Source organism: Cheilinus undulatus, linkage group 15 (genome assembly GCF_018320785.1).
Source record: "Cheilinus undulatus linkage group 15, ASM1832078v1, whole genome shotgun sequence".
Taxonomy (NCBI): Eukaryota; Metazoa; Chordata; class Actinopteri; order Labriformes; family Labridae; genus Cheilinus; species Cheilinus undulatus.
In genome coordinates, this window is record NC_054879.1 from 6,266,442 (window position 1) to 6,287,706 (window position 21,265).

General features: G+C 41.0%; 1 protein-coding gene across 3 annotated transcripts in view; it reads left to right on the plus strand.

The window, feature by feature from the left end:
• Positions 1 to 3,650: 3,650 nt before the first annotated feature.
• The window catches only part of LOC121522334 (neuropilin-2-like), a 179,868-nt gene continuing 162,253 nt past the window's right edge, over positions 3,651 to 21,265 (plus strand). For all 3 annotated transcript variants that reach the window (XM_041806563.1, XM_041806565.1, XM_041806564.1), the window contains exon 1: positions 3,651 to 4,646. In XM_041806563.1, the coding sequence (XP_041662497.1) occupies positions 4,571 to 4,646 (76 nt within the window). In that variant the 5' untranslated portion in view covers positions 3,651 to 4,570. The remainder of the gene's footprint in view (positions 4,647 to 21,265) is intronic.

Sequence of the window (21,265 nt, forward strand, 5' to 3'; positions counted from 1 at the left end):
TTTGCCGCATGTCTCTCCCAGCTCTCTTCCCCATTTCTAACTCTATCCACTGTCCTCCTCCATCCAATAAAGGCACAAAATGCCCAAAAATAAATCTTGAAAAAAGCAATATTACTGATTGGGAACATTTCAATATCTCGCCAATTACTCAGGAAGTTGGCCTTAATTCAGATAGGAAACATCTGAGTTGCTTCAAATTTTAAATGTACAATTAAGGTCTGTCCCTCTACATATTTAAATGTTAATTTCATCGTTTCACTGTAGCGCCACCTACTGAAAGATTTCAGTAGCAAGTCTTCCATAATATATTATACATAAACAGTAGATATTGATCCAGTTTGATCGCCTCCTTCTTATCAGAAACTTCCTTTGTCATACTGCCACCTGGTGCTGACAGGCAGAATTACCTCATATACAAAGTGCAAAATGCTCATTATTTGGAATTTAATGAGTGTCCTGGGAGGATCTACATTCTCTCTCTAAGTATTCCCACACACCTACAGCTGTGACGCACCCCGACATGTGCTTGGGTGCGAGGGTGCTTCAGTGCTGCTTTCAATTTTAGTGTTGTATTCAAGACCACACCATCTGAGACCAAGACTTGCCTGAGACCAGAGTGCACCGAGACCAAGACGAGACCAAGACTTTGGGGATTGAGACCGAAAGATTTGATGGATAAAAACCAGGTGTCTGCAACTTTTTCAAAGCACAACATGCAAAAATCTCAAATCTTAACAAATTTGTTCAACTAACTTCATGTAAAAAAATAAATCCTTGTATGTAAAAGCCACTGACAAGTCCAGAATTATTTAAAATACCTAAAAATGAGATGTCTATCTAGATTTGTCAGGTGAATTAGGTCTAAAGTAAGTGTTCAGAGGCATTTCTGACTAGAAATAAGGTGGACTGACATCCGAGTTTTTGCAGGTGTCTGACACATGAGGCACTCAGAGAGATTTCCAAGCAGGCAGAACAATCAGTGAGCCAACTGCAGCTGTTTTAAGTCAAATTACAACATTAATCAATCAGGAACAGTCGGCGTTGTCCCCGCCTTTCAGTGAGTTGAAGACTGCAGAATTTGCACACTGCTGAGTGTTTTCTTTTGCATGTAGTTTTACATATGAAGTCTTTGTGGTCGAGGAAGCCAATTTCCGATGAGTTAGCGGACATGTCTTGCTCTGGGCTCTCCTAGCTCACAGTCTCGTCCTTCTGTCCTCTCCCACCTTTTACTCTCGCTTCTGTGCAGGGGTGGGGAGGTGTCCCTCAGTAACAACACCGGGAAGGTTGCAGTCATCATGAATTGAAGCTATTAGTTGTTTTAGCAAGTGCTTCTCCTTATTATCACAGTAATGAAGTTAAAGAATAGCAGATCAGTGCTGGTCTTGATGGGAAACCCTGAGTCCGGCCAGTCTGAGATGGAGAAAGACCAAGACATTCAAAATGTCTCAAGACCAGTCTTGAGACAAAGACCATTCTCGAGTACTTAAAGTGCACTAATTGTTAACTTTAATTGGTCTTGATTGATAAAATTAACCTTGAAAGCCCTAGTTTTTTAAATTTTTATAAACATTTCATTCATCAGAGGTAATCTTAACTCCACATAGAAAGGACATTATAAAAGAAAGAGATTCATTTTTGACTCCCCCTAAATCACACAGTCTGCTTCAAGAGCCAGAGGATTCCTGGTCTAATCTGCAACCACAGATCTTCATGTTAGGTTAGCTCCAACATAAAACTCAGTACCTGAATCGTGCTTGATTTCTAACAGTTCTCATGCTGCATGGCAGATTATCTTGTAACTCAGCTTCAACAAAAACAGCATGACGCTCTGCAGCCAATGGAGAATTCTGCACTCTACTCCAAAGAAAATTTTTCTTATTGATCTGATTATCTGATGTATTATTAATAAAATTAATCCGTAGTCTAATCGAGTCCCTTTTCCTCCTATTGCAGTGGTTCTCAACCTTGGGGTCAGGACCCCCTTTAGGGTCACAAGACACTGAGAGGGGGTCTCCATATGCCCTTAAAAAAAGAATATGTTTAGAGTGACACTGTTGCCACTTGTCATCAGTTTTAACCCATTTTCATTAATTTTCCCACCGTCAATACGTTTTGCCATTTAACACCTTTTTCTGTCAAATTTTAAACCATTTCCACCACTTTTTTCTGCCAGTTTTTGCCATTTTTAAACCAATTCTTGCTACTTAAGCCTGATGTTGTCTCTGTTGACCCATTATTGCCACTATTAAACCCTTTTTGTCACTTTTTATGTCCATTTTTCCCATTTTACCCACATTTCACCATCTGATATAACCATTTTTGCTTATTTAACCAATTTCTGGCAATATCTGCCAATTTTTTCTTTATCAGTTAAGCTCTTTTTTTTGCAAGTTTATGTTAATTTTTCTTCCCATTTCACCAAATTTCCACACATTTTTTGCCAATTTAAAGCCTTTTCAGCTACTTTTTAAACTCCCTTATACCACTATTTATGCCCCTTTTTCCACTTTGACACATTTTTGCCGTGGATTTTTTTTTACATTTATATGTAATTTTTGCCACCTCTGATTTCTGCTACTTTTAAAATCCAATTTCACCAACTTTTCCACCATTTTTGCCACTTCTAACCAATTTTAGCAAATTTTGACCCATTTGTTTTTCTTTTTCTTTTTCTTTTTTTTAAACAAAAGGGATTTACATCTTTAAGAGGGGTATTTACTTCACAGATTAAAAAAGATGTGTTTCTTTGATCAGAGTGGTTATTTTATCAGATTAGAAATAAAATACAGTCATCACAGCTTAACTTTATAATGGATCATGATTTTTCAGACCTCCATGGACCCTCAGTTTGGCTTGGTGCCAGCAAGCTCTCCCATTTACCCCCTCCTTATGGGTGACCTTGTCTGCAGATGACTATTCTTCAATGTTCATGGCTGTGTTTAGCCACTTTCAGGTACTGTGGGGGTCCCCAGACTCTGGCACCTTTATTGTGGGGGTCGTGGGCTGAAAAGGTCCTACTGAACCAGGAATCCACCCTCAGCAAATTTATGAAAACCTATAGTAGAAAGAAGAGCCCTGTTGGTATGGAATCAACAATATTAGTCAGGTAACATATTAAAGAAATCGATTATGCATGTTTTCCATTCATTTGGATTATCTTCACGTGTCCACTGTTTCCTCAGCCATGCTGTAAACCAGCAGCAGGTTCCTTTAAAGCTCTCCAGCTTCACTACAAAGAACATAAAACTGAGCTGAGGGCCCGCTTCTCTCCTGTGTTCTGTCTTTCTTCTCTCCTCCTCTTTCTTTTTATTTTCCAGAGAAACGGACAGGAATGTAAAGGAAGAGGAGAGACTGATGGGGAGACAAAAAAGTAAAGGAGTACCCAGATAAAGAATGAAAAGGAGAGAAATGTCAGACATGCGGAGAGAGACACTTTTGAAATGAATCAGATGGAGAAGAGAGAGGCAGAAGTGGGTGAGGCGAAAAGAGAAAGGAGATGAAACTGCTCTTTAATCAGTGAGGGGCTACACGGAGGCGGGCCGAGGTGCCTACTGTAATCCGATACACGCGCTCGCGCACCGCGTGCACGCACATGGAGACAGGGGACTGAGTGAGCAGTCCTGCTTGCTGCCACAAACCCGGCAGAGATCGGAGAGGAAGGAGCGCACTGCCGGAGCTGCCGGGAGACTGAAGAGAGAGAGAGAGAGAGAGAGGGACACACACTCAGCGTCGAGAAGTGAGAGAGCGCGAGAGAGAAAGCAAACGGGCACAGCAGAGCGCGTTTATGCAAAGAAGCGCACAGTTTGCTAGAGGAGAGCGGAGAGGCTGCACGTTTGTTCTCTGTCGATCAGCTTTACGCACGCCGGCGCTGCCTCTTCCACGAGATCTGGTGAAATCTTTTGCGCAAGAACGCAGCGTTATCGGGGCAGTTCTACACATTTAGAGGAAATCGATGGGAAAAATATTCATTCAGCTCTCAGATACACGTGCTCATGTCTTGTAAATGAGCAAATTTCAAAAGAGAGCCGGAGAAGAAGATTTTTGGATGTTTAATAAAGACGAGGAGGAAACTCATGATACTTTTTTACAGGTTTTGTAAAAGTTAATGGTTTTTGGCACATTTCCTGCTCGCTCCTGGTGTTACCAACTCCGGATTTTTACTTTTTTTCTTTAATTTAAGACTTGGTCTGTGAAGGAGTGTGTCAACGAGGTATATATTCCCACGCGCGTTGTGACTGACAGGGACTGTGCGCACCGCTATGGATCTTGTGGCTTTAATATTGCGTTTAGAATGAAAATTGCGCTGATTTTTTGGCACAGATTGGCTTCAGCAAAAGCGCCAGGTTGTTTAAACAGTGTGGGAAAAGCGACATATTCCTGGAAAGCCCAGTAAACGCAATCCGGCGTTTCTGGAAGATTGTGGGCACACTTGTGTCGCGCTTCAGAGGAGGAGGACTGTTAGAAAAAGAAAGGAAAAGAGGACTCTGGACTGCAGTTTGGACTTAGTTACACTAAAAACTACAACCAGACTAAGAAGAGGTGTTTCTTTTCTTCACATCAGAGGGAAAAGATGGATTTATTCGTATGGCTCTGTGGATGTTTACTGGCTTTTCTTTTGCCTTCAGCGGTCATATCAGAGGAAGGAGGTAAGTTTGACACTTCTACTGCCCGCTCAAATCACTCTGTCACACCTGGGTGATAAACTGAAGTTAACCCGCTCTTTGTTCCCCTAATCCACATCACAAGTCTTCATTAAAGACCCCCCCATAAATCCAAACCAGTTATAAGAGTGAAGATTAAACTTTAGTGAAACTATCACCTTTACGCGCATCTTGGTTGCAGCAACCACAGCATCCACTTTAATCTAGGTAATGCATTCAGAATGGCACTGCCGAGGGACACTGATAAACTCATCCCAGCACATTTAGGAGGGAGATTCCTGCTGCAGGATGTCCTGCCTTCTCCCAGCGCCGCACCTTCGACCCACGTCGCTCGATCGGCAACAGAGATGGAGAAGTTTCGTGCGCAATGCTTCATCCATAAAGTCAACTGTTCACAAATGCAGACAACTTTCTAACAAACGTGATTTTACGGTCGAGCAGCAACCTCAGCAGCTCGTTTCCATCCCTGCTGTAACAGCTGGAGGATGCTGGGATGTCGGTGTTGTATCAGTATTGATTTTTTTTTTTTGTCGTGACAAACATCTTAACCATAGTCTGTGGATTTTAATCCGCAGCTCAATCAATGCCTGATCTCAGGAGAGCTGTTCAATAAGGATAAACCACTCCAGTGATTCTGGAATATTCCTGGTGGGACTGTTGTCAGTGTTAGAGGTCTGTGACAGAACTGAAGTGACTTCCTCACACTCAATAATGTGCCATTTGATGTCGTTGAATAATATTGTTGAAAAGGTTAGTCTGACGGATAACCTACATGCAGCACGGCCTGCAGTTTAATTGTTATTGTCAGCTGCCTGAAGACGTTGCGGGGGATCCGTCCAGGCTGCTGACTCCGTCTGCCGGAGGGCAGGGAGGCGCGGAGGTCCCAGTCTTCTCTGCTCAGCCTGTGAGGTCGCGGAGCTCTGTCTCCGAGGTCCGCGTGCGCGATGTGGTTCAACGTTGCATTAAGCCATTTCACACAGGTCACTTTTAGCTCTTATGATGAAAAAAGCCAGGCGAGGATTAAAATATTTGTACTCTCATGTTCAAACTACAACAAATCAGTTGTAGTAGCACCTACAGTGATTCTAAATTCTTCTGGAAAACAATTAGGATGTTATCTTTCAAAAGAGACCAACCCCATGCATGTGCACCAAAGGGTTCAAGAACAGTTATTTCGTTTTGGGGATGTCCTGGACAGGCGTTGTTCCCAAATTTGGGTGGACCTTAAGGGGTTAAGACCCCGTCAGCATCGGTGATGTGAGAATCTGTGATGTACAGGCAATTTAAAGGAAAAGGAAACGCCAACAGTGTGGGGTTAATGCGTTTCACGCTGGTTTTGAGTGTTTTTTTTGGTGCGCGTAAAAGCAGTCTTTACGCACAGGGGGAAGACGGGAAAACTCCCTGTCATGCTCCGAGCATCTGAGCTGCACGAGAAGTTTTGTTTTTGTCAAAGGCTGCAAAACACCTGTGGTGACTCAGGGCAATAAATTCTTTAGAGGACGGCAGAAAAATCTGCTTTTAAGAGAGACTAAAGCGTCTCAGCCAATGGGAACGGAGAACAGTTTAAAACGTGCCTTATGATAGGAACCCCCATTTTAAACCTGCGCTTACAAAAATGAGACACTCTGTTGTTTTTATTGCATAAATAAATAAATAAATACATCTTGGATTATTTTACGGTTTTATCCAAAGGCTGCTGTAAGATATTTTGGGTAAATCTGCCAAACATGATAGTGCGAGAGAGCAGCGAGAGCAGAGAAGCTGTTGGTTTGATTAGTTGAAGGTATTCAGGAGGCTGTCCGGGGCTTTTCCAGATCTCATGACTTGGATTGGTGGCCTGTCTGCCAAATGTTAAGGAGAAAAGCAGCGCGCCCAGGCAGGACAGGGGTTTCTTTCTTTACATCCTGCCTTACTTCTAATGAGAGAAGATACACTTACGTGCTGACGCTACTGTCTGAGAGAGATAACAACTATTTGATCAGCAGCTTAAAAGGCTGCTGGTTACAGTTTGTGCACAGGAGATGAGGTTGCATTGCAGAGCATCGACTTTTTTCTTTTTAATGTTTCATTTGGCACCAGTCATTTTGTCATCGTACTAACTTTTTATGAAGATTTGTTAACACACTCGCATGTTTCGCTCTAAGAGAGTATCATGACAGAAATAAACCCTCATTTTTCTGGGGACTCCTTCAAGCTGTGTTCGAGGTCTCCCCACTGGTTCACTGAGAAGCGCACATGCTCAGCAGTACGCTCCGCAGGATCAAGCTTCCTCAGCAATAAACTTTTACAGATGCCTCTGCTCCGTTGTCTCCGGAGACGTGAGCAAGAAAAGCATAGTGAGGCGGAGAAGTGTGTGTATATATAGAGAGGGAGACAGGAGGGAGGGATGGAAGCGCAGGGGGGAGGAAGCAGCAGAGACAGACACAGGCACAGGGAAGCTGCAGAAAAGAAGGGAACGAAACGGAAGAATGATTTTTTTAGCCGCGCTGTTTGATCCTGTTTCTTTATTCCGTTTGATCACAGCTGTGCCTGGAAGGGAGATAAACGGACGTAATTGGCCACTCAAGACCAGCTGTCTGCCTCTATAGAGTCTCAGATGTAATTGCTGGATGATGAAACAGGCTCACTGAGATGAACAGTGCAGGAGTTAGTGAGCAGAGGGGTGGATGGCCCACAGGTATGCGTTAAGGACTGGTTTATGGGACTACTTCTGATGTCTCCCATGGATCCAGTGTTGTGTAAAAAGTCTGAAACACAGGGAGAGGCGTTTCTTGTCCTGGTTTTGCAGGGAGAAAGTCAACATCTCACACAGAACTAGTTTGGAGTTTTGGAGGGTTTGCATTTCTTGATTCTTCAACTGATTGTTGGTTATATAAGGCAGGGGTTCTCAACCTTTTCAGCCCAGGACCCCCAAAATAAAGGTGCATGAGACTGGGGACCCCCACTGCGCCTGAAAGTCGCCCTTAAGGGGGGATATAGGGGAGAGTTTTAACCTAAAAAATAACCATTTTAACCAAAGAAGTAAGTATATTTTTAATCATTTGTACGGTAGATAGCGCTCTTAAAATGGGTTTAACCTCTCGTTAAAAACAAATAAAATAGGTTAAAAATGGCTAGAATAAGTTAAGAATGGCAAAAAATGGCTGAAAAGGTGGTGAAACTGGATTTAAAAGTAGAAAATGTGATAAAATTGGCAAAAGTTAAGGAAAAAGTGGCAAAAATTGGGTAAAGTGGCAAAAACAGGCATAGATAGTGGTAAGGGGAGGTTAAAAGAGACCGAAATGACTTTAAATTGGCAAAAATGGGTGGAAAATTTGGTGAAATGAGATGAAAAATTGATGTAAATTGGCAAAAAGGGTTAACTAAGACAGAAAAAGAAATTGGCAGAAATGCATTAAACTGGTAAAAATGAGCATATCAAAGAGTGAAATGTGGTTGAAATGGACGTAAAATGCGGTAAAAAGTGGTTAATAGAGGCAATAATGGGTCAACAGGGGCAACAATAGGTGCAAAGTGGCAAGACTTGGTTTAGAAGTGGTAAAAACAGGTTGAAAAAAGTGTTGGAAAGGGTTTGAAATGGGAAAAATTGGTTTTAAGTGGCATAAATGTGTTAAAATTGGTAAAATTGTTGGGGAAAATTATCAAAACTGGTTAAAGTTTAACAAAATTGGTGTAAAATGGCACTAAAAATATTCTTAGTTTTTTTAGGGCATCATGCAACCCCCTCTCAGTGTCTCGTAACCCCCATGGGGGTCCTGACCCCAATATTGAGAACCACTAATATGAGGTACAGCTGTGGTTCTCAACTGGTCTAGTGTCAGGATCCATCATTACCTCCTAAACAACAGATATGGACCCAAAGTTCTTAGATTTTCCAATCATAACCAAAGGGTTTTATTTAGAAAAATGGGAGGTTTGAGCTTGAGGTGGAACAAAATATGTGACAAAAGAAAGAGATGGAGACGTATCCTTCAAAATAAAAGCATATAAAAGACTTCTGCCACAGTTTTAATCTAAGCACACATCAGTGACCTCACTGAAAATGGCCTTTTCGGTCCTGACCCACCAGATGAGAACCAAGGAACTACAGTATGGCTGCAGGAATCAAGAGCGCTGGTCAGTTTGGTTTTTCTCATCTGGTGGGTCACAAATGTGTCTGGGAAAATTATGTCAAAGTTCATTATTTTTATTCTACTCTGTTTGGCATGACAACTAGAAAATTTTGGTTGTTTTATGAAAACCTTTTTTATCTTGTTATGAGATGACAAAGCTGGTTTTCCCATGGGAATGTTTGTATTTCTCTAGCTCTCCAGAAAACAACCCAATTTTATTCATTACCATGGCAAAAAAGAGGAAAATAAGATGCTTCTAATAGGGAAGCATTCTGTTATCAGCAAGGAAGATATTAGCTTCAAAGGATATGGAAATTTCTACCAATTATTATGAATCAAAGGGCGTAGAAGACCTTTTAGTTAGGCTGGCCCAGTGTACATGGGTAGCCCAGGATGGAGTTCAGCTTGTGGCTTTGTTCTACCGTTCTCGTCCTGCACTTCCTCATGCCTGTTTCCAGCTCTTTCTACTGTCCTGTCTCTCTAATGAAGGCAAAAAGCACCCAAAATAAATACTTAAAAAATACTGTACATGCATATATAGTAGTGTGCATACGTTTTAGGCGTGTATGCATAAACATCACAGGGCCTGATGTGCCAGGGCTGGAGAGTGGTAGAAGGAGGGCCAGAGTCAAGCTTGACAGCCTCTGTTTTGTCTGGGCCTTTTCACCCCGATGAGACCGCCGGTGGTTTTCAGATCCTTGAGACATTCACAGCTTGTCCAGGGGCTCGTGACAATCCTACTACCCACATTGATGGTCCCCTAGGCCATGCTTACTTGCCACATCCACCCCTAACTTCACACTAAAGGTGTGGACTTTGTGTGTGTGTGTTTTTTTTTTTTTTTGTTTTTTTTTGTTTAACAGATTACTTCTCTATGACTCTGGTGATATGCAAAGATTATCAGAGCACTGCCAGGGTCTAACAGTGCCATTATGAGGCTTTCTCTCAACATCTATGCCTTACTTCAGCCTTAATTGTAGATCAAAACATGCCTTAAAGGCCTGCACAGTTCTGTGTATTTACAAGCTATACATTAGCTGTAAATTTCGGCTTACATCAGGTGAAAAAATTGGCTGCAGGTTCCAAAAAGTCTGTGGATTTTTATGTAAAACAAACAGATCTACATCAGCTGAAGTCTTCTTTGTTCATCTCTATTCCTGTAACTTTAAATTGGTTTTAAAGTCTGAGGTGTGAACTACATTTATACATCAGTACTGATACCAGAGTTGGCTTAAATTAATTTTTAGATATAAGTCCACTGGACACCATGGAAAATTAACCATCATGCATCCCTACTTGCAAGCATGTCTTCTCATGTTTTGTACAGTCAAAGGTCCAAATTGAAGAACTTCAATGAGAACATTTGAGTGGCTTCAATTTCAGAAATTTGGGTTTCATTAAAGAGATGATGGGGCCAGACTAGTTTAGAACCACTGGGTTAAGTCACTGTGATAAAAAAGGACCTGAAACCATAGGAAAAGCTTTTAAAATAAATCTTTATTTTATTGGCTGCTTATAAATCATTTTGCATGTAAGATGTTAGAAAACTATGAAAACTTGTCATCAATATTTTTTATTTGCTTCTTTTGTCACAAAACCCTACTTTATTTATCCTAAAATACTGGAACGCACCATAGGTTTGACAGTTTTTCCTGGAAAAATCATCGAAATTAGTCATGAAGCGTCAAAACATTAGTCACTTAATTTTCTTTTTGATGGATCAGTCTAAATATTGTTATAATATAATAAACTTGTATGTCCAGAGAGAGACTGTCACTCCTAAAGCTTACAATATTTCCCAGCTTGAATCCAATCCTCACATGTAACATATTCAGGCCTCTTGTTGCCCCATGGGGCCAGCTTGTAACAATTAAAAGTTACATTGGTGTGGCCCATAATGCTTTGTAAGCTCCAATCGCCAATCAATAAAACAAACCAACCATGTCATTTGTTCACACAGTGGGGTTATACCCTGTTTTAGCTCGCTGCATAATGAATCGACTCACTGCAACTGACACACTCGCTCAGCTTGGTGTCAGATGTTTCCTGAAATATAGAAAAAAATGTTTTCTAAAAATATGAATCAGGCTATAATTTCTCATCTCACTTTAATTACTAAAAGCATTCAGATTGGCAAGAAAACTTCAGAAAGGCTGCAGATACATCAGTGTAAGTCAGAAAAAAGGAGAGAGAGAGAGTTCAATGCTCAGTAGTAAGAGCAGAATATCATACAGATGGCTATAAAAAGGAAAAAGGCAATTAGTGTCTGAGAAATCTGCTCATCCGCACATGTTTATTTGTGCATTTCCTGTGTCTTCTGTTACTTTCTCTGATCCTTCTCCCCCTATGTGAGTCGTTCTTTATTATGATCATATGTGCGAGATGATTCACATACACAAAAGGCCATCAGGAAATGCTTAACCGATGCTGTGTGACTTTGTCAAAGACAACTCAGGATGTTTGCATGCACAGTTAAGTCCACAGCTACAGTCATAGCTCCATCAGGATATTTAACCAGGCTACTGTCCTTGTCCTGTAGTATTCAGGCACCAAGGGAGAACTGATTCATCGATGGAAATCTGTCTAGATGCCCCTCTCAGCCAGTAACTGCTCCTGTTGACCTTGTTAATCAGTTTAAAGCAGCTAAATATGAGGAAGTGTTGCTGTGTGCATTTCATTCATGCTTGAGCTGTTGATGATTATAGATATCCTAAGACAGTCGACAATGTGACTCCTGCTATACTTAGCATTTCTGCTGTTTATCAAAGCCTGGCATGGACTGTGGAGCACGTGCAGAACATCTTGTCCTGTCTGGTTTGATTGAGGTATATACAGTCATGTGCAGAGGTTTTAGGCATGGAGGGGGCATTGTGGGGCCCATTATGGGACCGATGTGCCATGACCCATGGACTCATGTCAACACGTGTGTTGCTTGGCAGCCAAGGTCAAGCTTGACAGCATCTCTTTTGTCTGGGCCTTTTCACCCCTGGTGAAGAGCCTGGAGATGGCTGGTGGTGTTTTGGGCCCTCTGGATGACAACAGCACAACCAGGGTCTTGTGGCAATCCAGACAGTAGCCTAAGTTTGGTTATTTCCCCTTGCCCCTGGTAATATGCAAAGACATCCAGAGCACAGTAGGATTGTGTCAGTCCTCCCTTCTGTTCAATGGTGCCTTCAGGTGGCCTATTTGTCACATCTGCGCCTTACTTTAGCCTCAGTTTTTGGCCCAAGCATGCCTGTAAGTCCTGTCCAGTACTATATATTTACAAGCAATTAATAAACTGTACATACTGGCATAAATCTGGCAGTTTTTGGGCCCTCTGGATGCCAACAGCACAAACAGGGTCCTGTGGCAATCCAGGCAGTACCTTAGGCCATGCTTGCCAAATCCACCCCTAACTCTGCCCTAAAGGTGCCGACTTTGTTTGTTTGTTTGTTTGTTTTTAATAAACAGATTATTTCCCCATGCACCTGGTTTTGTGCAAAGACATCCAGAGCGTAACCAGGGTTGTATCAGTCCTCATTCCTGCCTGATGGTGCCCTCAGGAAGCTAACTTGCCAAATCCAGGCCTTACTGATCCCTCAGTTTTTGGCCCAACAATGCCTATAAGTTCTGCCCAATTTACAATCAATCAATAAACTGTAAATACTGGCTTAAATCTGGTGGTTTTTGGGCCCTCTGGACAAAAACAGCATGACAAGCATGGGTCTTGTTTCAATCCTACTAACCCTCCAAAAGGGTACCCTAGACTGTGCTCCCTCGCCACATCCATCCCTTCCTCCACCCTTATGCTGCTGACTTTGTTATTCTTTCAACAAATTTCTCCCATGCCTCTGGTTATGTTCAAAGACATCCAGAGCATGACCAGGGTTGTGTTAGTCCTTTCTGATGGTTCCCCTAAGGAAGCTTACTAGCCTAACCTAGGCTTTACTGCAGCCTCAGTTTTTGGCCTAAACATGCCTAAAGCAGAGGCACAGTACTGTATTTACTGTATCCAGGTTTGATAGTCAGAGTTAGAGAAATTTGAATAAAGACAATTTCAGCCAGACATGCTTTCATGCATTCTAAAAGTCTAGTATAAGCTGGATTAGCAGTTTAACTTTCTGTTGTTGCATGTAAACGTACTGACTGAAATGATTAAGCAAAAGCTCGTTAATTGGGGCAGTATTAAAGATGCACTGATTGGGAAATTAGTGCCAATAATGATGTTCAAAATGATTTAGCTGATATTGATAAAAATATTTTTCTCATTCCTTCTTTTGGTGCAACTCTATACCAACTTTTTCTAGTGAGTTTGACCATGAAAATCAACAAAGCCTCTTCTTTGAATCAGCAGTTTAGTGTACATGATGCCAGCATTACATGTATTTTGCCTAACAGAAATAAAAATGCATACTGACGTCAATTCGTGCTGCACTATTTTCCGATGTTAGTCAGCATGGCTGCTACTGGCTGATGTTCAACTGTTGCATCTGTGCTGCCCTAGTTGGTCCAGGGAGAGCGAGAAAAACAAAGGTGTTGGATTATGTAGAGTAGGGAGTGAGTGTGAGGAGGGAGCATGAGAGGACATTAGTGGAAGAGGGGGGAAGCAGCCGAGTGTGACGGAGTAGTTGAGTGGAGCCACCTGCAGTAAACCCGCCCAGGATTTATTCCTCTCCTCTGGCCCTCTGGCCAAGGTAAAGCATGCCATTGATAAATACTCTGATGATAGTTTATGCAAAAGAAAACATATTCTGACGTATTATCTTCAGAAATGACACTGGTACAATGTTTGATTGGATTCCAGCTTGTGGACTTCTGAAGCATTTCTTCCAAAGAGGTCATGACAGAATATACACCCACTGAAATGTAGATATTTTCATCCTATATTTCACTGAGGTTGATATTTCTGTATGTGACATCTGATTATGCACATCTGCGTCAGGTGACACTTTGCAGGAGACTTTCTTCCAAAATGGATTTTGTTTTAATTAGCTTGCAGGCAGCAGGTGTTCTCCAGCAGCTTTTGGATTAAGGGTTATCCCTATTCATCTACTGATTCAGACTGCTGTGTTTTATTTTCCATTTGTGAAGCCATGGTTAAGTAACACAGCGACAGCTCTCTGGAGAGCATATGCAAAACAGCCGGAGGAATATGCACAGAACAAATTTGGGAATCAATAAGAGGACATGACTCTGGTCATCATTAGAATTATCGTGCTTAAACAAGAGAGGAGCGAGTCCACCGACATCAACAATGTTTTCAGTGACCGAATAAACATTAAGCTAATTAACCTTCCTCTCTTCCTCTCTTCCTCGTCTGTAAAAAGGACAGGACAATTAGTGGGTCTCCAGCAGGATGTTCTAATTACAGTTATCATGTCATTAGTAAACTGTTAGTATTCCAGTGTCTTCATTGGTAATGGCCGGAGTAATTAGAGAGGATGGAGGGATCCATTTGTGTGTTTGTGTGGGTGTGTATTCATGTTTTTGAACACTCATGATGGAAAAATGTCCACAGGGGAAAAAAGGGAGATCATGGAACTCCTTCAGATGAGGACATTCGCCTGCTTTGCTTCTTTTTCAAACCTTAACACAGAGGAAAATGTGTCTGTGTGAGTTAGCATGCATGCTAAGCCTTGTGCGGCCATCCCTGCGGAGCAGTGCCGTGAGAGGCCACAGGTTGTTTTCTTTTTTGTCTCTCCCTTCACGCTGAATCATCGTGTTGTTTTCCTCTTTTCATGGCACTTCACCTCTCCTTTAATAGCGCGCTCCATCTCTTTCTCCACACCTCCCTCCGTCGGTGTTTTCCCTTGCTCCGATTAAGAAACCTTACCTCACCTTCTTTACGCCTCGCTCTGTCACGGTGGGAAATCTTTGTACTCGTTCATCCTCTTCTTGTTGCTTTTGTTTATTCTGTCTTACAGTCTATGCCATGAGGATGTTTCCAATCATTCCACTCTCTCAGCAACAGTTGGAAATCCTTTCACACTTGCTTCATTCATGCACAGGCGTCTAGAAAGTCTGATGTAATGCCTCGGCTCTTTCTTAAATAACACTCCAGATCTATAAGATTATACTGGAAGTCAGCAGTATGCTTTATTGTTTTAGCCCTTGTCAGCATTTTTTTTAACTTTGTGCACATCTTTGATAACAGCTTTATAGAGTATGAAGCAGTTCCTGATAAAAGACCGAAATTACTTTTTTGAAGATCCCGTATCTGCTTTCAAAGTTTCCAGAGATTACCGACAGCCTGAACGAAAACAAGAATGGAGAAAGTTTTAAATTACCTCCATAAAAGTCCTCATAAGGTTATCTGAATGATCTCCAGGTTTAACAAACAGCACTTGACCCTGGGTTTAATGGAGTAAACCTGAAGAGGAATGCATAAACACAACGTAGCTGTAGGTACCGGGTAGTAACATGCAGCCCTTTGGCTCTGCAGGACTAACAGAACAGGGACTCCTGTGATTTAGATGACAGTAGGAGATGCAGAGTCAGAGAACATGGTAAACAGAGAGTTTGGTATCTTTGAAGTTGGCTGTATAAGATACTTGTCAACACTAGGAATACTACCAGATAGTGTGGCTCCAATAAGAGAATACTGGATAGAGCGCCTGCACTGAAGCTGGGTTATTCACCGCAGAGGACAGGTGTGTTTGTTACCCAAAGTTCAGGAAACTTAAAACACATCTGTGGGATCAAGGTACGCCATATTGGTTAACGGTAAATGGACTTGAGCTTGTTTAGTGCTCTCCTGGTTAATGTATCAATAGATCAATCAATAGATCAATCAATCAATCTTTGTTTAAATTGTGGCAATTCATAAAGGAAGTTATCTCAAGCAGTTTACAAAGAGGGCGGGTAAAGACCATAATTAAAAAAAATAAATAAAATAGCATAATAATAATGTTAAAAAAAAAAAAAAAAAAAAAAAAAAAAATTTAAATAAAAAATCAAAATAAAATAAAATAAAATAAAATAAATTGCCACCCCACCACAAATACTACAAATAATCTGGGCCAGGTCTGCAGGTCACATAAATCCCTTCACACCCATTAACCCACATTCACACACTGATCCTAAAGGCTGCTAAATTGAGAGGCCTCCAGTATTAGCACACAGAGGTTGTACAAGCCATTTTTTCCAACTTATTTGGTCATTTTTTGTTTTCTTTTTTGATTATTTTGACTGTGTTAATGTAACACTATACATGTTAGAGGGTAGGCTTTTTTGTTTGTGGGGAAACTGCATGATTTTGTCCTGGTTTCCACTGTTGTAAAAAGCTGTGACAATCCCTTTCAAGGAAATTCAATTTGTGTGTAGCAAATAAAAATATACTTGATTATTTGTGTTCTTTAGATCAGAGTTTCTCAGCTGGTGGGTCGGGGCCCAAAAGTGGGTCGTGGAGCAGTTTTCAGTTGGTCGCAAATGTGTGTCTGGAAAAAAATGATGGCAAGAGTCTATGATGAACATGTGACTGCACTGTTTATTTTACTCTGTTTTATTGTGACAGTGGGTAAATTTAAATGTTTTATTGAAATTCCAACATATTTATCTCATTTTCTTGTAATAAAAGTGCTGCTTTTACCATGTTAATGAAGGGATTTCTCAAGATCTCTGGAAAATTGGCTAAAATTTACATGATATCAAGATGAAAGGGGGTTGTAAGCTGCGGGTTTTGCCCTGTCTCTTGTTCCTGTCATAAATTCTGTTCAATCCAAGATCTTTAGTGCAACATTTTGATTTATGTTAACATGTGTTGTTGAACATTTATGGAAATTTTTGGTCAAAGATATTGGTAGGTCCTGAGGCTAGAGCAGTTTAGAACCACTGCTTTAGATCACAAACATCAGTGTTTTTGTGCACTGGCATTTAAAGGGTTAAGACATAAAAATTAATCAATATTTTATATTTATGATCAGGTCTGGTCTTGTTTAAAATAATCAATGCAGAAAAAGTTAAAATTGTTTTAAATTTATAGTATTTCAGTTTTTGACCACTTACCCCCTGAGTTTGATATTTTTTAAATCTCTAAAATCGAAAAAAGATTTTGCATAAAATTCATTTTTTTGCTCTCTGCTAACATATTCAAGGCTGTGATAATCTCCTTTAAGGAAATGCAATTTGCATGTTGTGAAAAATATTTTGTTTTTTGTGTGTTTAGATTAAAAAACATCAGTGTTTTTTCACACATAAGCTGACTTTTAAAAGGGTTAAATTCCTCGAAATTATTTAATATTTGATATATCTATGATCAGATCTGATCTCCATTAACAAATTAATGCCAGAAGTTTGGGAAATTATTATTTTATTGTGATTAATGTTTGTTGCCATTTTTGGCTTCTTACACCCTGAGTGTAACAATTTCTTTAATAAAAGTTGAGGGAGAACTAATCTCACTCATACACATTCACACAACAGTGACATAGCAGTGATTCACGGTCGAATATCTTACCCGAGGGCACATGGACATGTGACTGCAGGAGTGGGGGATCGAACCCTTGACCTTTCAGTTAAGATTGACTATAGTTGAAGAATTTCTCAGCCACTTTGTTTAGCCCTACTTTGACACACCACATGTGTTCCTCTGCCTGCAGCGCTCTGATCAGCTGCTTCACTACCAGACCAAAATATGAACAATTTTTACCACAAATATTACACTCTGTGGATACAAAAGGATCCTTATCTGGACTGGAATAAACAGAGGAAAAAATTCTGCAGACAGAGACACCAGGTCTGAATAAGAGAGAAAGAAATTTATATGGAAACTTGAGGACCAGAGGGACCCTTAGTTGGCTCACATACTCCTGTAGTCTGCATCCCTTACCATCCAGAGCTCCCTGCCACTGAGCGCTGATGGTTTACAGACCTTATTCAGAATTTCACTGATTGAACTGTAAAACCAAGAAAGCCAAAACTGAAGCTGTCAGCAAACTTAGTTTTCGGTGCTTTCTGTTATTATTTCATAAAGACACAACCCATGGCCTGCCTTATACACTTACTTGATGAAAACATGCTACAGTGTGTACAATGTTGAGGAGGAAATCTGAGCTGGAACCACAAAGTTTACAGACATTACTGTATGAGCCGGATAATCTTTCAACATTTGTTACTTGAAATGATCTCAAATTAAGATGCATTGAGGACACTTTATCATGTGTTTGTACCATAGAGACTTAAAAGAGGGCTTTTGTGATTCTGTTGGTACCATCGAGGCTTTCAGTGAGAGACATCAAGGAGGCATCTTTGTCATGCTTTGTACAATAGGGGCATCCAAGAGAGCACTTTGTCATGTCTTTTTTTTTTTTTAACCACAGGGGCTTCCAATAGAGGTCTTTGCTCCACACAGGAATCCAAGAGGGCATTTGTCATGTTTTTTTTCTACCGCAGGGGCTTTCAATAGAGTACCTTGTATTATCAGGACATCTAAGAGACCACTTTGTCATGCTTTTGTTCCATAAGGGCAACCAAAAGAGCACTTTGTCATATTTTTGTTGCTTTGGTACCATAAGAATACCCAAGAGGGCAATTTGTCATGTCTTTTGTATCACAGGGGCATCCAACAGAGTAATTTGTATCATCAGGACCTACAAGAGGGCACTTTATCATGCTTTTGATGCTTTTGTACCATAAGGACATCCAAGAGGACACTTTGTTATGCTTTTGTACCAAAGGGGCCTCTAAAAGGCACTTTATCATGTCTTTTGTACCACAGGGGCTTCAAATAGAGTACTTTGTACCATCTGGACATCCAACAGGGCACTTTATCATGGTTTTGTACCATATGAACATCCAAAAGGGGAATTTTATCAGGTCTTTCGTACCACAGAAGCATCCAAAAGGGCACCTTGTACCATCTGGACATCCAACAGGGCACTTTGTCATGTCTTTTGTACCAAAGAGTCTTCCAGTACGGTACTGTAGCAGCATCCAAAAGGGCACTTTCACAGTTTTTTTTCAAGCACTTGAGCACCAAGCTACCCTACCCCTCACCCTGCCCCTCCTCTGGGCCCACCATGCTTACTCATATTAGCCTTCCTTCAGTTTCTGCTCTCTTGCATCCCCTGTAGCTGATAAACTCACTTCTTGCTGCTTCCTGTGGCGCGGCACTGCTGTGATACAGACTCCGTCCTGTGCTTGTTCTATGTGTGTGTGTTATGTGTTTTAAGTGGTTTTTATTAGTCTATCTTAAAAGTGCCTCATACTGTACATCCTTAAGTCAACTGTCCCTTCAGTATGCTGGTAATGAAAAAGGAAGCATGTTTGGTGGGGTTTTCATTGAATCTGCTTGATAATGTTGGGGAGTTGTCACCCATTAACAATACTTCAGTATTTTGTGCTTAAGATAAGGACATTAATCAGGATTAGGAATCATCCATCACACTATGTGTAAATTGAAGCTGATGGTTGTCCACTCCAGCTGCAGTGAACCGGCCCTTCATGAAACATAATCTAGAACTCTTCCCTGTAGTCACTACTTTCAGTCAGACTTCTCTTTTTGTCACTTCCCTGCTTCTCATCCTCGTCTCCTTCAGTCATATTTCTGCTCCTTTCTCTGTTATTGACCTTTAATCTTTCACTGCATCTTCTCTCTCTGCTCTCTAAAGCCCCACAGATCAGCCGGCGTCTCTGCCGCTGAGTTAAGAGGCGTGCTCTGATGTCACTTCTGTTTCTGGATGACACATCCATCCTTCTTTTTTTATGAGCCTTCATGTCCTTTCTCTCCTTTTGTTTCTCATATCCTTTGTAGCCGTCCGCCCTCTCGCTCTTGATTTCTCACACATCCAAACACACACTGGCTGTTTTCTCTCTGTAGTTTTCCACTGTGGTTTAATGCGGGGCACCTGGAGAATGCACAGCCCCACCTGTTTGTGTGTGTACATATGTGGGTGAGTGTGAGAGTTGTATTTTCTGTCCAGTGGGCTTTACTGAGCTGCTGACTTTCTCTTTTCAGATGATGGAAGACAGATGTTCTGGCATTACTCTCCCTTTCTTTCCTTCATCCTGCGCTGCCTCCTCCTCCCATTCTCTCTCTCTTTCCTTGCTCCTGAAGTTTCCCAGGTTTCTGTGACTAAAAGCTCCTCGGGTTTGATCCAAAAAAGACATTTAGCCCATTATTTTCAGTGTTCCGCGTATTCCCCAAGCCAAACTCAATCTTTTTACTACAAATGCATCTCTAGTTCTACCATTGGAGGCAACAACGCTGGAAGCTTTTTGTGAGTGTTTTATAATGCTGGAACTAAGCCATCCTGCTTAAAATGCATGCAGTAGAAAATGAAAGAAATCAATGGTAAAATTAGCATTTTATCCCCTCAGGCTTTGATTTCCAGTGTTTATTGATTGTTAAATTCAGGGACCTCTTTCCAACAAGGTCACAGAGTGAGAATGTTTGAGTAACTGAACTATTTTGGGCACTTTATCCCACTGCTGGTGGATAAAAGCTTCAAAATAAAAGCCTCGTTTTTTGAAAGCTCTTTGGTTGGAGCACACCTTCTTAAATAATCACACACCTTCATTATGGGTCTTCGCCAGTAGAAATGAATGCAGACTGTGGTCCAACTCAGCAAAGTTCTCACTGACTAGCAAATCGATTGTGACACGCTGGAAAGTGTCTCTTTAGAGTCAGATCAGACTCCCTGCTCAGAGGGGAAATGAATCTGGAAGAGAGTTTAGAAACAAGGTCAGAAAATTTGCATTTGGGGCCAACAAACAAGTTCAATGCCTTTGCAGAGCAGCTCCAAAGTGTGTGCATTTATCCGTGCGTGTGCATGTTGCTGCGCATGCATTTCTGTGGAGGTTTTATTCCATTTAATATGAACGTGCAGGTATGTGCATGCGGGGAAAAAGTTGCTGAATAGGTGTTATCAAGATGCAATACCAAACGTGGCAGAGAGCCATAAATAATGCAGCGACCTGTCTTCTATCCCGGCTCGACTGCTTAGCACCGTTTACTGCTGCTCATTCTGTGTTTGTGTGTGGTCTGGATTCAGAGGTGTCTAGGGAAGAGGCAAGGTTAAGCAATGTTCTGTGGTTGTGTTTGTGCATTCATTGTGAGTACGCTGTCTAAATACAACTTCTCCTTGAAGATAAAGCATGCTTGTGTAGTTAGCAGAGACACTGTTTGTTTGTTGTAATCTAGGGTCAAGAAGAGGGGAGTGGTGGTGTTTCTTTTAAAAAGAATCGAGAAGTTTGACAGATTAGGAAATGGTTTATTTTGGCTCTTATGTGCAAAATCACCACAGGAGAGCAGGGTATGGGTTAGGCTGCAGGAAACAAGGTTTTTGGTTTAGTGGAATAAAGAAGTTTCAAAAGGATTGTGTTTAATTTAATTTTTACTTTTAGCATTAAAATTTTGATCATTCTTGTACTTTCTAATATCAAAGAGACTCACGACTGCAGAAGCATCACTAAAACAAAGTTTATTGTGCAGCGTCTTCATCGAAGCCTCAAAGGTTTAAAGCTACAATAAAAAGAAATTTACAGACAAACTCTTAACTTATGTAGTTGTTA